Source organism: Schistocerca gregaria, chromosome 2 (genome assembly GCF_023897955.1).
Source record: "Schistocerca gregaria isolate iqSchGreg1 chromosome 2, iqSchGreg1.2, whole genome shotgun sequence".
Lineage (NCBI taxonomy): Eukaryota > Metazoa > Arthropoda > Insecta > Orthoptera > Acrididae > Schistocerca > Schistocerca gregaria.
In genome coordinates, this window is record NC_064921.1 from 49,176,170 (window position 1) to 49,194,054 (window position 17,885).

Below are 17,885 nucleotides of genomic sequence, written 5' to 3' on the forward strand. Positions count from 1 at the left end.
GCATCTTGTGCAGTATCCACAGCAGGTTTTCACACTAAGCCACTGCACTATCTACACCAGCTTATCTGAGTCCATCGCAATGTCTGCAGGCAGGGACACTAAGAGAATTTCATTTATACTTCACTTAATGTGATGATGTTAATGTCCACACCTCCCTTTCACAGCCCAGAGCTTGACAAAAAAATCTAGTTCAGGAAGTACAAAAAATTTGAGCTTAGTTTAACACAATGGATATTATAAATACAAACCTATTCATAAGAGAAAATAGTGACATATTTCAATAAACACAAGTTGCACAGTTCTTCAATTGGTTCACTACCATACATATATACAAGTGATTCGTATGTTTATCAGGGTAAATACATGGACAGAAAGAAAAGTTCTCAGACTTCACAGTTAAAAATATGCATTTCAGGATGAAAATAGACTTTTTCAGTGTTAAGTAACAATATACATTTCCTCGGAGCTGTATAACTTATCAATCCTTTGAATGGTAAAGGTTTTACACACCAGAGCAGAACTTCCCGACACTTTACAAAGTGAAACTGAGCAAAATACATTCTCTTCTGGAAAGATCTTTGATAGCATGAACACTGCATATTTTTGGACCATAAAAGTAAAAACATCAATTCCATCATATACAATGCAGTACAATCCCAAGCAATGAAATCAATATTGAACAGTGTGATGCACTTACGACAGCCAATCAGAGCACATATCATGTTATCTCACCAGCCAATGTCAACAGATATTCAGACTGTAGGACACGTAATGAAGTCAGCCAATAGCAACACCAATGTCAAGCAGTGCATTCACACAAACAGGTAATGGCAATGGTTTAAATTACTATACAAACTGTATAGCTACAAGACAAATTAAGCTGTAACATATAATACTGGTTGTCAAAAACATTTTGATGTGTCTCCCCACCCCCAAGGGTGTGGTTAGGCTGGATACTAAGAGCACAGCTTAATACTTCTAACAACCATGATTATAAATTTCACTGCTATGCACTCAACATTTTGAGGGTTTCCAGGCTGAATACATGTTCCATCTAGCACTTTAACTCATCGATAGAGAAATCAATTATGAGCGAATTTGCTCAAGAACTCACCTTGCACTGTTTTGAACATTAATTATACTCTTTGACAGTGTTATTGCATAAATTGTAATCTATGAAAGACCTAAAATAAATATCAAAAACTAATCTGGAAGCCTGGTCTTTTACTTGTGTGTCTTACTCTACAAGACACATCAAACACAAAAAAGGCAGTAAAATTTTAAATAATGGTATAAATTACTTGTATTCTGGGCTCACTATGTTGCTGGTCCTCAAATGTTATGTTTTGAATGAAACACTCCACGGTTTAAGAAATTCATTACACATCATTCTCACACGTAACTTGATTCATTTCACTTAAAAGTTAATATACTTCAAAAGTAACATTTCTCAAAACATTTGCAATATTTTACTGCTATCTGTTAGAAATATAAACAGTTGTGGCATAACATTCATCAAAAACAATTTGTTCTTATGAAGTACTGCACAATCTTTATCCTATGGACAGATTATGCAATCAGCACATGGTTGTGTGCATAGTGTTGGTTCGAATGGCTCTGACCACTATGGGACTTAACTACTGTGTTCATCAGTCCCCTAGAACTTAGAACTACTTGAACCTAACTAACCTAAGGACATCACACACATCCATGCCCGAGGCAGGATTCAAACCTGCGACCGTAGCAGTCGCGCGGTTCCGGACTGCACTCCTAGAACCGCTAGACCACCGCGGCCGGTGTGCATACTGTGTTTGTTGTAAATGACACATTTTCTTTACAACTTAAGTTTTATTTTGGAGTGATTCTCTTGTTTATGTTTTATTGCTGCAGCATTATTCTACCATTATGAGCTAAAGTAAAATTATTTGTTAGAGTATTTGTCCTAACCAGTCAAAGTGAAAATAGAACAATGAAAAATTTACACATTCTTTTCTGGAATTTCTGGTTGTCCTGGGGCATATACACCCTGGTTTACACACTGTGTAGGATATGAAATTAAAGAAAGGAGACCTGGATAAGATGAGAGAACCAGATGTTATTGGGAGTTCAACAGACGGAACTAGGCAAACACTGACTGAGATACGGGAAAGAGACACAACAAATACATATGAGTAGCTTTGAGAGATGAACTGTGCAGGAAGGCAGGAAGATTAGTGTTGAATGTCCTGTCAACAATGATGTTATTAGAGACAGTGCATAAGCCCAGATTAAGGAAGGATGGGGAAGGAAATCAACTGTGCAGTTTCAAAACAACCATCCTGGCATTTGCTGTAAACAGCCATAGGTAAATCATGGAAAACCGAAATCAGGATGGCCAAATGCATATTTCAACCAACCTCTCATACGTCAATCCAATAAGCTAACCAATGTGCTATCTTTCTCAGTATGGAAATAATAAGGCAGCGGAGAATAAAACCGTTGAAAAGACAAGGGCCAAAAAATCCTCAGGTAACATCGTGCATCCTTTCTAACTGATGAAACTATAAAAATGCAGCAAATGAAGCAGGCGAAAGGGAATAAAGAGAGCTAAAACATGAGACTGACACAAAGTGAAAACTGGCAAAGTAGTAATCACTTGATGAGAAATGCAAGGCTAATAGAAGTGTGCATGACTAGTGGAAAGATAAATGCAGCATATAGGACAATTACAGAAACCTGTGAGGAAAACAGGAGTACCCACGTGAATATCAAAAGATCATGGCAGATTCAGAAAATATTGTTGTGAAACATGACCACAGTAGAACTTCGATTTTACGTTCTCAAATTTTTCACAATCCTACACCATAAATTCATAGCTCCTGTGAACAACCCATAAGATCAATACTAAAATTTCCAATTTTACATTTCTTCCTAGTAAGGTTTACCTTCATTTTGATCTCTTACTTGACGTCTTGTTTGGCTCCATCTTGTTTTCTTCCTACTGACAACCGATGTGACTGAATGCATAATAGATGACACAATGAAACAAATGGTTTGCAACATGGGTAGTCGCAGAGTTAAGGGAATATTTTAGGCCAATGTGGAGAGTGGAGATGTGAGAGAGGAAGTGCCGATGAGTTTCCAACACAACTTACAACATTTAGCTTCACTGCACTATTATGATACAACTGCTGCTAGGTTGCAGCGGTAATGGAAAAACATCACAGTCAATGCAAAGTATACCAGACCAAGCCAATATGTGACAAAGGGGCCCAGACACCACCTTTTCTTATGCCACTTATAACCCAGTCTCATCTTTTTGCATATACTTCCAGTGTACTGTATTCAGAAACAAGATCAATCATCAGCCTCCTAAATTCAAACACTGTGCCTCAAAAAATATGCTTGGTCATAAATGAGGAAATGTTGCCCATTTCTGCCTAGTGAACTCTTATTGGCAGGCAACTTGTTAAGTCACCCAATAGCCCATGCAACCATGACATCACACTAACACAAGTAAAATGAGCTCTCCGATTGGATATGTGGAGAGGAGTAGCCCTTCAATGACTGAAGTGCAGGTAGGAATGAAACCATTTTGGGAAATCCTGAAAATGTGCTATGACATAGATGTCACATGGAAATAGAACAAGGGTTTTGTGATAGCACATTTTGAAGACTTTTGTGTTCAAATCCGACATAATACAGTTGCAACAACTACATACACTACTCATGTATATACTTTGCACCACACATTGTAGATCGTAATGATTGGCTGCAGTGATAAAGGGCATGAAGCAAAACTGTAGCACCCGAGTTTTCTTTCATATTTACATTTTACAGAGTGTACAAAAATTCACTGAGCCAACTTCTAATAAGCTTGTAACGTCAATTGGGGAAGTAAACTATTTTTGTCACGTCTCTGTTTCTCTCATCAAGCCTCAAATAACACTTTAAGAGAAGCAAGAAAATGAAGTGCAACTTGTAAGAAACAATAACAGTAATGATGACAAGATTTGTCACAAGCACATGTCCACATTTAAGCTTATCGTTTAACCACTTAGCTGCTGTGATGTTTTTGGTTTGATCCAACATGTTGCTTTTTTCCATGTGAGCACAATAGATGATCTCTCCAGAACGTGTCATTTGAATGTAAATTTATGGTTTTACCATGTACGAAAATAGCTCAGTTAACTTGTATCCAGATACCACTTTCAATTTTTTATGACTTTTAAGTTCACATCTGTGATTTTTTAATAACTGGTGAAATCCACACAGTTTTCTTTTCTGCTTTGGTTTATTTGTATGTGGTTATTTTCTTGCAGGGTTAGGAGGTGTTTTTTATTGTTGATTCTAATTATTTTCATGCCTTCTTCTAGAGTGATCAGCCAGTGATTGTGCTCTCTCAGGTGTTCTGCAAAGGTGGAGTGGTTTGTCCACACTTCCAGGCTCTCATCTGTTTGGTATCAGGTACACAGAGCATATGACATCCTGAAACTATGGGACTAAACACTCCACATCTGCAGAACACCCGAGACAACACAGTCACTATCCAGCCTCTATAGAAGACATTAAAATAATTAGAATCAACAATAAAAACCTCCTAACCCTGAAAGAAAATTATCACATACAGAAAACCTAAGCAAGAAATAAGATCCTGTTCAATGATCAAGTACACATGACAGACAGCTCAATGTTTGCATTAACTTATAAAATAATAATGTAACACTCCAACAGCGGATTATTACCATAATAAGACCACCAAACCCCTTTCCACTTGCTGTTCTTTGAACCCCTTCACAAAACATATAAACGAAGACTCATATCAAATGAACACCAAAACTTTCAACCACTCTCCAACAGGCATTACATACACACTCAACTTTCTACAACTCTCATGACTAACCCCCCTTCCCCATACTCCACACACAAATGGGTACTGAGAGCCAAAGTGGTATAACGAAATTTTTCCCAATTCTGAGAAATGAGAGATTTTGGTTTTCATTTAATGTAAATTCATGCTTCACAATAATTTATGATTCATTTGATGAAATGTACCAATGCAATATTATAAGTACTTTTTCTATAGACATTTTTAATTCCTTTCTATAGTTCCTAAAAGTTGGAGTATCACTTCTTTAATTTCCTTTTTATAGTTCCTAAAAGTTTAAATCACTTTCCCTCTCAGCAATTTACTCATACTGAAAGATAAAGTGATGTAAATCAAGAGTTGTACAACTCCTCATATAAACGTCTAGGTGAAGTTGAGTACCTAAGAAGGAATATGCTACCTTTTTAATCTCTGTAATTGCAATTTATTTATAAAACATAAAGATCATGTGATTCAGGAAATGTATGTCTGCACTTACTGCTCCCTTTATGCACTTTTCTCTCACAAACTGAGCTAAAAATAATTGCATTATTACTAGAATGCTACCTACTGAGTCTGTCTAGTTGTTCAGCAGTGCTTTCACCTGCAGATTATAAATAAATTGTTGTTTCTAAATGCTGGAATATCTTTGAGTTTAATTCTTGTCATGCTGATATTTCAAGCATCTTTACAATGGAACATGTTTGTTTACTCAATTTCACCATCTACATCATCTTCCTATGCTGAAGAGGCAACATGTCCAAATCCAGATTCTGGAGCCAAACTTGCAGTTGTCAGTTGGTTGAAGAAAGCTGGAGGGATGTATGTGAGAAGTGTCCTATTGTCTCTCCTTTTTGATTTGGTGACAGGTCACACAGCATTGTTGAGAGGAATGAGTTGAACACTAGACAAGCAAGGGTGGCCACGAGCGCAATGTGAAGTTGTATTATCCCAAATTTTAAAAGGGACTGCATCAAAAGATTCTTCGTATAAAACGAGATGTGGGCATTCATTCTGGAAATTAAGCCATCAAATGTGAATCCAATTGATCTTTTGATTTTACATGTTATTCTTTCTAGATGTTACACTATTTTCTAGATAGTTTGTTGAGAAAAATATCTTTAAGATCCTTTCTAGAAATGGTAAAGGGTTGTTTCCTCCTTGCTTTTTGAATGACATTATACCAGTCATCCAGACAATCTCTATCCAAATTAATTGATCTGATTTTGCCCAGTTGCTGCATCACTGTATGTTATTACGTGATGAGCACTGAGTTCTACATGCCCTAGAAGGCAGAAACCTACTTCTTGGGAGCCTTTCTATGAGGAAGTCTCGTCCCATATGTACATAAACCCACTGTCCATTTTGAAATCATGACTGCCACTAACGTTCCTCAAATAATAAGCTTTGGATGTTGATTACTTAGGGAAAGGGAGCATTTTCTGAAGATCAAAAGTTAAGGTTATGTTATTCACATTTCCTTGAGATGAGTTATGTGTTCTCAGCGAAACACTCCCCTGCTATTTCTGCTGTTCTCTAATGTTCATTTTGTTTGTGCAGTAATAGTACTTTAAGTGGTTCTTCTGTGTCACAGGTCTCAACTTTAAGGACACACATGTAGCACAGGTATCTTTCACTGGGGCACAGAATGAAAAGTTGGATCTCTCACTGAGAACAGAATTATATAAAGTTTCCTTCACTACACTTCTTTCTGGAACCTGTTTCTTAGTGTAGAATTCTTTGTAACGTTCTTACATGATCTTAACATTGAGATCAGGGCTGAGATAATTTCTATTAGGGTTGTGTACACTAGTGTAGTGACTTTCGTAAGATAGGAAACATTCAATGTGGTCCACTACTATGTTGACAACATCCTTGGGAATTTTGTTTTTTGGAATATTCTTCCTTGCCTAATCCTCTCCAGGTGTTTGTCCCTCTTCTTTCTTTAGTGCTAAAGTTGATCAATCATTGGAAATGGAAAAGGTATCAAATAAAAAATGTTTGTATATAAGAATGCTTCAAGAATGCTTTCTGTTTTTACAGTCACAAAGCATTTGTACATAACTGATTTTGGTCCCTTGCACTTGCCTTCATTATCACTTGGTCACAGCTGTTGAACATGAACATGTTTCACCAGTCTGCAGAGTAAGCATTCTGTTTTTTCTAAAGTTTCTCAAACCCCAAAATACTTCAAACAAAGCAAACCTATCACCAGTACTTAGCAGTCACACATTTCTTACATCAACCACAATCTTTCCCACTGAATTTCTTTGCTTCAAAATGTTTCCTTTTGGTTAATATATAAGATTCTCCTAGGTTTTTCTTTGTAGTTGCCAACTGTTTCTTGTGACTTTGAGGTTGACATTTACATTTTTTCCTGATTCCAATGCATCCTTTATCCTTGTTTTCGTTTCTAGGCAGTGGATCTCATGTTGTGTTGCATATTGTTTAAGTTTCAGGAACATCAGTTTGATATCCTAATTCGGCAGTTGGTGAGGAGGGTCCTGTTACCCCTTCAGGATGCTGACATCGATTTTCTAGCATAGTGATCTGTGTTAATTCTGATGCTTGAAATGGAGGATGTTCAGGACTGGTGTCACTCTTTAAAGATGAAGCCATAGTATTAATAATATTTTTTCATATACATATTGACCTGCTTAGCATACTGTGAACTGTGTTCTCCTGTCTCACAATTACTATTTTTTTTATAATTTAACTCAAACTGTGTCATAAATTTTAAGGAAACAAGAATAGCATTTGCAAAACTTCCATAGACAGAATACATAATTTAAAAAAAAAATGAATAGAAAAGAAATCTCAGACATCATAAACTTACAGTCCAGTAAATAAAATTCCTCATCTGGGATGTGAATATTCTGTTCAAATCATTTTGTGAATAGATCAAACAAAGTACAAAGTGTTAATATAACAACAAAAACAACCAATTACTTAATTGAATAAATAAAAAATCTACTCGCCAAGTGACAGCAGAACACGCACATAAAAGACTATTGTAATTGGAAAGCTCTCGGAGCCAGTGGCTCCTTCTTTAGGAAGAAGGGTTAAGGGGAGTGAAGGAAAATGACTGGAGAGCCTGCATCCAAACAAATACATTTGCCTCAGATGAAAAGACTGTATGGGAGTCCACTTTTGATATGGGAAGGATGGCAACTGTCAAAATGCAAGTACTGTTGTTTGTTGGTAGGTTTAAAGTGGACAGAAGCGTGTAACTGGCCTTCGGTGAGAACAAGATTAACATCAAGGAAAGTGACATGGGACACAGAATTGGACCACGTGCAATTTAATTGAGAGAAGGTATTCAGAGATTCTGGGAATTTTAGCAGGTCATAGTCACCAACACCTTATAAAGACAATTTCTGTTTAAATAACATCTGGATAATACAAATCTGAAGAAAGAAAATGATACTAACATTTACTAGCACGGTTCCAATGCCTGTTTGATTTTAGAGTGTAAACAGTTCCAATGCCTGTTTGATTTTAGAGTGTAAACAAACATGCAAAACAACACAGAACAACATGACCACATGGTCAAAAGGACTTATACCACTGCCCCACAAATGCGCTCTTCACTCTGGTGTGAGAAGAAGAATGCATTTGTTGCGTTCAAGTGGCTCCGGTCGGAGTTATCATTATACAACTTCTCTACAACAAATTTCACTGCATTGAGAATAAACTGAGCGGTATAACTCAAAAACTAAATTTTTTTGACTTAGACCACTTTGGGTTTCAGCAGCTCATATAAAGAGAACAGAAATGAACAGATATTAGTTTATCATATATTTTGTTATGACAGCAACATGTACATATACAAATCAAACAGGAAGAGACATAAAGTGAACACATGTAATTATGACTTTAAATCATATTTTTCGGTAAAATATCTTCAATCGGTGACAAAAGAATAATGGGGCTCCACAGAAAATAGTGCAACAAAAATGAAAATCATGATGAAAATATTTCTTAAAGTGAATATGTGCTTATGCTTCATTAAGTGAAGTTATAGTGTGACTTACAGCATGTGACAAGATGAGAGGAAATTCACACGTAAATCAAAACCTCGAAAAACTGTTAAGTAATCACTTATTTATGTAAAAATGAGACATGAATTGTTTTATAATCTACAAATAGTGCATATCAAGAGAAAACTAGAATCTACTGAAGGTGCTTTGAAGTACAAGTGAGAACATACCTGGAACAAATAACATACATTGTATCCAGAAAAATTCAGGCTTTACTTACAAAATGAATATCTCTGTCCTTGCTGCAAATGATGACCAGGTGAACAAACTTGCTATAGTAAAACACGTTTTTACTTACTGGAATCTGTACTGAAGTACCATGCACATAACTGTTGCTAAGTGTAACAAGCCAGTATTAAAAAGTTGGTGAAAGGGTGGCTGTTAACATTTAAAACAATCAGATGATCAATCACTGGGCACGCATTTGGTGGACATGTACAAGCACGTTCAGAATTTAGTCTTCTACTATGGTCGATGTAAACAAACACATAAAGAGCAAAGCTTGTGATGGTTTTTAACACTGAGAGTCATGCTTTGCCCATTGTTCTACTAGTGACATGTTACACTTAGCAACACTGATGGCCAGCATTGAACTTACGTACAGATTCCTTTTTTTATTTTCGTGTTTTAATAGTTTTATAAGTAGTATATGTTTTAAAGGTTGTAAATGTTCACAGTAACTGAAAGGTAACTTCCAGTTCATTGCCAAAGATCTCAGTTACACTTTGTAACAATGACGTTGTGGTCAACATGGTACACAGATTCTGATCCTTTAGTAAGCATGGTACAATCCTTATTAATTTATGTTTTAATACTCTTTAAATAATGTATGTTTTCTTTTCAAAATTGTTAAGCTCACAATATCTGTAAGGAAATCTTCTGTTTATTTTCATAAATCTAAAGATTGTTGTTAATCAACAAAATCCTGTAACCAGCAAATTTGTGGTGTGCGTACTGTAAGACCTTCGGTACACACACCATCAGATTATTTGACTTGTCGCTCTAGCAAAGTAGGCGACAGTCAGCAATATGTCCCGTGGTCTTATCGTGGCGTGTTTATCTTCTGCTGTTAGGTCAGATGATAGAAATGCCACTTGCATGCTTAGAGTAGCAGACTGACCGTGACCAACTTTAAACAGAACTTGATTAATTTTCACACACATTTATTAAAATAATAAAAGGCATAGAAATAACTTAACTTGGTTCTGGATGCTATTTACAATTGACTATCTTAAGTTCCTTTGGTCTTGGTACATTAATCTTTTTCTCACATACCTCGGATACTTGACATAGTGTCTATTCATTTATCTTCATGGCTATGTACAGGAATATGGTAATCTTATTAGGTGCAGACTGAAACTTGACTATGTACTGGTACAGACTAATGCAGACTGACTAATCAGAGGTCTGTACACTCGTTATAATACCTAACACGTTGAGGTATCACTGCGCGAGTGTGATCTGTGAGGAGAAAAGGTTCTATGTTAGCAGCAATCTCATTGGCTGTGTTACATATTAATACGCGGATCGGCGGAAGCAGAATTTGTTCCGTCTCTAAGACAGTGCCATCTCGTATGTGGAGACGGACAAGCGCTGCGCCTGCGCTGTTGTGCTTAGCGGAGCGCGCTCTATTGATAAACTTGTATGCGTGCAGACTACGCGGAACTATGTACACAAGAAAATTGTTATTTTATTTTTTATTGTGATCAAGACTATTAAGAATTTTTAACAAATAATGCAGATTACTATATTTCTTTCACCTGACAGTGTCGGGCCTTACAAACTAGTGTGTCTCACTCAATATTAAAGCCCTTAAACAAAATTCATATTTTATACCACAAAAAGATTCCATTAAAAAGAAGTTCATTCTGCTCTAACTAGTCAGACATCATCTTAAAACTCAAGGTCTTATAAACAACTTGTCTGTCATTACCACTGTTACCTCAAATACATAAATGAGCTTAGAAAAATGATATTCTGTCCATCAAGATTAAGTGATCAATTGGATATGTTCTTTAATGGCATCTCTCTCTCTCTCTCTCTCTCTCTCTCTCTCTCTCACTGTGTGTGTGTGTGTGTGTGTGTGTGTGTGTGTGTGTGTGTGTGTGTGTCTTTTATTGTGCCACATTAATATATATGTATAAAATATAAGAACATACACTGAAGAGCCAAAGAAACTGGCGCACCTGCCTAATATACGTGAACGGCCCCTGCAAGCATCCAGAAGTACTGCAACACAACATGGCATGGACTCAACTAGTGTCTGAAGTAGTGCTGGAGGGAACTGACACCATAAATCTGTAAGAATACAAGGCAGGTTACAAAGCATCCCAGATATGCTCAGCAATGTTCATGTATGGTAGTTTGGTGGCCAGCGAAGTGTTTAAGCTCACAAGAATGTTCCTGGAGCCACTCTGTATCAATTCTGGATGTGTGGGGCGTCGCATTGTCCTGCTGGAATTACCCAAGTCTGTCGGAATATACAATGGACATGAATGGGTACAGGTGATCAGATAGGATAGTTACGCACATGTCACCTACCAGAGTAAGATCTAGACATATCAGGGGTCCCATAACACTCCAACTGCACACGCTCCATACCATTACAGAGCCTCCACCAACTTGAATAGTCCCCTGCTGATGTGCAGGGTCCATGGATTCATTAGATTGTTTAGATACCTGTACACGTCCATCCGCTCAATACAATTTGAAACAAGACTTGTCCAACCAGGAAACATGTTCCCAGTCATCAACAGACCAATGTCGGTGTTGATGGGCCGAGAGAAGGCTTAAAGCTGTGTGTCGTGGAGTCATCAAGGGTACATGAATGGGCCTTTGGCTGGGAAAGCCCACATCAATGATGTTTCATTAAATGGTTTGTGAGCTGACATTTGTTGATGGCCCAGCATTGAAAATTGCAGAAATTTGCGTAAGGGCTTCACTTCTGTTAGGCTGAACAATTCTCTTCAGTTGTCATTGGGCCTGTTCTTGCAGGATTTTTTTTAGCACTATCCAGAAAATTAAAAGGGAAGGCAACATTACAGGAGAAGGAAATTTGAATTGTCAGATAAGAAACGTAAATGAAAAAGAATTATAGATGTTGACAGTTTTGATGAGGCTGTTGTTAGGAGAATTGTTAACATCTTTTATCTGGCTGAGAAACATGTGCCTACAGTGGAAGGAATTAAACAGAAGATGAAAGAAGCAGTAGACTTTCAAGGTAACAACATTAGTGTAAAACGGCTACTAAAGAAATTCGTTTTTCCGCTGGGAAAAAAAAAAAAAATCAAGTAGGCTGATACTGTAGGGAAGCAAACAGAGACATTGTTTACATTGATGAAACTTTTACTTTATGGTCACATGTATCAGGGAAATCATAGAATGATAATACTGCTCATGGTCTCCTCAAACCAGTATCAAAGGGACAATGCCTAATAACAACTCATGCAGGCAGAGAAAATGGCTTTATTCCTAATGTGCTTGTTATGTGTAAGTCAAATCAAGCAACGGAAGATTACCACAAGCAAATGAACCAACAAAATTATGAGAAATGGTTGACAGACAAGCTGATTCCCAATTTGAAATCTAGTTCTGTAATAGTTCTCGACAATGCATTATATCACGATGTTAAAATAAACAAAGCCCCAACATCTCACTCAACTAAAGACAATATCAGAAAGTTGCTAACAAAGAAACGTAACCCATTCTCAGATGACATGCTGAAGTCCGTTCTCTATGAGATCGTTCGAAGAACCAAGGCAATGACCGTTGAGTGTTCTGTAAGTAAAATCCTTGAAAATGTTGGTTGCCTTACACATTCCTCCTTACCATCCAGAATTAAATCCGATAGAAAATATTTGGTTGATTGTAAAAGGTTGGGTAGCTTCTAGGTATGTTCTCTGCAATGTAACATCTGTGAAAAATTTGTGTGAGGAGAAATTTAAATCCATGAGCAAATATTGAGCAGGAATACATGCAGAAAGAAATATTGATCAACAATGAAACAGATAAAATAATCATAGATTTAGGTGGTGCAGACAGTGATAGCGGAACTGATTACTGTGATTCTAGCTCTGAAGATGATGGAGAACTGGAAGGAGTAGCTGTGCTACCTGATGATGACTAAAGGTAAGCGCTCACATTCTGCGCTGATCAGATTTCAAAGAGAAAAAAAGCAGGACACTTTTGTTTATAGTTTACACTTAACTTCATTACTGCAGCTACATCTTACTCTTTCTTTTCTTGCCAGGTACTGTGATATTTTGAAGCTGATAATAGGTCCATGATGATGCTACACTTGAAGAACTCAAGAGTGTATCTTCAATTTGTGAATTGGGATGGGAAATGTAAATATTACTAAACTGTAAATAATTTATCTTCTTAAGATTTACCTTAGTAGAATTTATCAGAAGAATGAATGGATTGGTTTTAGCAGTTCCTCGTTAAAAAGAAGGTATTTTGTTATTAATACAGTAAATATTGTGAAATACATCAATCTCTAACATCCTACTACTAGGGAATTTAATTCTCATAATTTTTAATTAAGTAAGAAATGTTACTGCATGCATTTTCTTTCTCGATTAAAAATGGAACAATTACGAGTCCAGGGTGGCTATCTTGAGACACCGGGACATTTATGTGAAAGCCGAGACGTCTGGTCAGCCCAGCGCAGTCAGTGTTCCCAGTTCGGTGTTCATAGGCTTGCTCCAAGGTCCGCAGCAGTCCCCGCTGTGACATCACACATGCTTTCAGATATCTTTATAATCTGTCATTGGAGCAGCAGTAACTGATCTAACAAATGCACCAGACATTTGTTGTCTTATGTAGGCAGGCCGCAGTGCCATATTGTGCCTGTTTACATGTCTCTGCATTTGAATTTGCACGCCTATACCAGTTTCTTTGGTGCTTCAGTGTATCTTGGAGTAACTGTGTGCTAGGCAATGTATTGTCATACGCCAAGTACAATTGATTCTACAGTGTTACAGCAGCTTTTGATGGTATAAAGATGATTTCCATAAAACGAACAGAACCTGTGGAGCACAGTTTAAAGGATATTATTTTCCTTCTAATTTTAAAGTACTATGCTTACTGTTTTTACCTTCCAACTTACAAGCAGAGTCTCTGAATCTTTCATTTTAACTCTGACATCTCTTGGTGGGGCCTCAGGAACTTCCTCCTTTGTCGTTACTGTGAGAATATTACTATAGTTAGATGCCCCAACATCATTTACAGCAAGAACTCTTATGTTATATACATGTGCTGGCATGAGGTCACTCAACGAGGCTACCTGCTGGAGTCCATCCACCTCAATCTGTGGTACATCGAGGCTCCATGGCACTGTCAACATGCGTAGACACTGCTAGGAATTACGCTGTTTCTGAGATAAGCATATATCAATAAAGATACATTTGTGTCAAACAACAGAGAATTACTACAGAACAAACATACCTGACATATTTTTATACTGGATGATGTATGATGTAATGGCACTGTTTCCATCATATGGCTCTTTCCAACTCAGTTTTAGTGAGCGACTGGTAAAATTATTTACATGGGCATTTATTGGTGGTTCTGGTGGCTCTTGTACTATCAATTTTACTTCCATCTGGTCACTTCCATACTCGTTTGAAGCCACACATTCAAAAGTAGTAGTATCTTTCCTTTGAAGATTGTGGACAATCAGTCTTGAAGATGTTCCATTTTCTGATTCCTCTTCCTTCAATATGATATGTGAGTATAGTTTTCTGTCAAACTGCTGTCCATTACTAAACCAAGTAATTGAAACTGGCTTATCTCCTTCAGCTGTGCAATCAAGAATTGCTGTGTCACCTTTCAAAGCCGTCACATTCTGGTGTGCCGTACTAAATCTTGCTGGTACTGAAACAGTAATTTGATAAATATTTTCTAGTAGTCAACAGAGACATTTCCAGTTAATTGCAGATTGTTTGCTACTAAAAAACTTGCCAAATGAGAATAATGATAGAATGTAATTGTTAACATCGCAGATGAATCCAGGATACTTTCACAGATTAGTATTGCCTGTGGTCAAAATTCGACCTGCTGAATCAGTGGACCTGATCTAGAATAAAAAACTGCACTGCAAATTTTCAAACCACAATTATAGCTCTCAAAATTATTTAGATTCGTCTTCAGTGCACATTTAAATGTATCCTTCAGAACAACAATAGAATTATCTACATCCACATTATTATTTATAATAAGGGAAGTTGCAGATATTCAAAAAGAATTGAAATTGAAAATTATGAACACTTCAATGAAAGTAAATGAAAAAATGATGCTAATAAACAATGTTTGTGGCCCCTAACTGCTTCGTTACTATGTTTTGTTTTCCACTGCTGACAACATCAGTGGCATAGCAGTTGTGACATTGTAGCTACCCTATATGCTTGTGTTACTGCATATGAAGCATTTGCAATATTTAAACATGAATGTCCATAGAAAGCAATTTCATGAAATATTTACTTAATAATCACAATACCTACACAGAATGTGTAGGTTCTTTTCTACCACAGAAAGCTCAACAAAACTTTTCAGCAATAATTCCATTAAAATAAGAGATCACAGTTGCTGTTATTCACTGTGGTGTACAACGCAATCATCAGCAACCATCACCTGCATAGCAGCAACCTGTGACCAGTGACAGATGTCAGATCTCATCTAAATATTTTGCTACGTGTTCTTTAGAAATATCTATGGTTGCTGCTTGTTTGTCAGACTTTCATAAGATTCTTGATGCTCTTTGTGCCATCCCTCAAAACAGAGTGAAAGAGATGATCCAAGTCATGGGAAAACATCTATTTTAAATAAAATGCTGCACTCCCCCAATAGGTGGCAGCTTCCCGTCCTTTGTTTCTAGTCCCTACTTTCCCAAATGATGAGTGAGGGCTGTGAAGCAGACGTGATAACCGTTCTTTTGGCAGCCGGAAATTCATCACAGCCGAGGGCTCAAGAAGTCTCGAGCTCGAGAGCGTGTCTGCCGTAGCAACCCGAATGAGATAGTGGCGTTTTGCACAGTTGTATCACCAAAAGCAATCACTTTCTTAGCAGCAGGCATGGCGAGCCCGGCGGGGCACTTTACACCATGCTATGGTATGTAATGTGCAAGCCTGATTGGCTGCTGCAGCACCAGTTGGTTGCCCCAACTTGCCACATACTCTGTTGCAAATCTTCATCCTTTCAACTGAGCTTTCAATTTTGGACATTAAAAAAAGTCCACAGGGGCCAAGTCTGGAGCATACGGAGGATGAGGCAGCACAATGATTTCACTTTTTGTGCAAAAGTCAGCCACCGACAGGGATGGATGTGGGGGTGTGTGATCACCGTCCAAGAGCCATGAATTGTCTTGCCACATTTCAGGCCATTTCCTTCTCCATTTTTTTCACAGACATTGCAACAAAACCCGGTAGTACCATCAATTAACAGTTTGTCCCCATGGCACGAATTCAAGATAAAGTAATCCTTCAAAGTCGAAGAAAACTATCAGTACGGCTTTGACATTTGACATGAACTGATGAGCTGGCATAGTCCATATCAATTTAAGCAGGCTAGGAAAAAATCTGACCTTCATACTTTCAGACGTTATTTAATTTAGCATACGTTAAAATGAAGGACTAGGTAAGCAACACTTTTTTCCCCAGAATGAGATTTTCACTCTGCAGCAGAGTGTGCGCTGATATGAAACTTCCCGGCAGATTAAAACTGTGTGCCCAACCGAGACTCGAACTTGGGACCTTTGCCTTTTGCGGGCAAGTGCTCTACCATCTGAGCTACCGAAGCACGACTCACACCTGGTCCTCACAGCCTTACTTCTGCCAGTACCTCGTCTCCTACCTTCCAACTTTACAGAAGCACAGTTTTAATCTGCCAGGAAGTTTCATATCAGCGCACACTCAGCTGCAGAGTGAAAATCTCATTCTGGAAACATCCCCCAGGCTGTGGCTAAGCCATGTCTCCACTATATCCTTTCTTTCAGGAGTGCTAGTTATGCAAGGTTCGCAGGAGAGCTTCTGTAAAGTTTGGAAGGTAGGAGATGAGATACTGGCAGAAGTAAGGCTGTGAGGACCCGGCGTGAGTCGTGCTTCGGTAGCTCAGATGGTAGAGCACTTGCCCGCGAAAGGCAAAGGTCCTAAGTTCGAGTCTCGGTCGAGCACACAGTTTTAATCTGCCAGGAAGTTTCACTTTTTTTTTGTTTTCTCCAAAAAAAATTCAGCTCGGGGCTACAGCCCTTCAAAGATGACACTGCACATACCAATTTGAAGATGTGAATTTTGGAAAAAAATTTAAAACGCTGTATCTCTGGAACAGTTCTAGATATGTTGTTGACTTTTTTATTTGAAAGATAATTGCCTTACAATTACATGGAAATCCTCCATTTGGCCTTATCTGTCAAAGTTCTGATTTTTTTTATAATTTATGGAAATTTTTTTCTTTTTCAAAACTGCCAATCCATAAAATTTTGATTTTTTTTTCTGTTGATTGGTACCATATAGTTCTACATTCTCTTAAAAGGAGAGCTTCCACCTTATGGCTGAACAGGTTTTTATAAACAATTGAAATGTTTGCCATAAATAAAACCTGTTTTGTTAATAAATTATCACTTAACAGGTTCATTAAAATCAAAACCTAGCCTTATTTAACATAATTTTAGTTTTGAAAGATGAGTTAGAGACTCATTTATCAAACTTTTTAAATGGTTCCAAAATGTATATTGAAGGTCCAAAGACTTAAAAGGTTTCAGTTTATAAAACTTCTGTGGACTCTGTTTTGTACTGAAATCAGCCAGTCAATAAACTAAAAATTTGTTCCACAGCTTCAGTATCTTCCTTTGATATAGAGTGATGCCTTCCTGTTGAACCAATAGGAACTGGAGCACTTACAATCTTCAACACATAGTGAACAGGAAGTGAGCACTGATGGCATTGTTGCCATGGCATATATCCAGCTGCTGATCCATGTGGTAGCATAAAGTTCACTATAAT

At 37.4% G+C, this 17,885-nt stretch overlaps 1 protein-coding gene across 1 annotated transcript in view; it reads right to left on the minus strand.

The window, feature by feature from the left end:
* Positions 1–17,885, minus strand: part of LOC126336288 (Down syndrome cell adhesion molecule-like protein Dscam2) — a 387,422-nt gene that overhangs the window by 277,653 nt on the left and 91,884 nt on the right. Inside the window, exons 6-7 of the mRNA XM_049999822.1 lie at positions 14,335–14,763; positions 13,985–14,223 (exon numbers count right to left, since the gene is read on the minus strand). Of these exons, the coding sequence (XP_049855779.1) occupies positions 13,985–14,223; positions 14,335–14,763 (668 nt within the window). The remainder of the gene's footprint in view (positions 1–13,984; positions 14,224–14,334; positions 14,764–17,885) is intronic.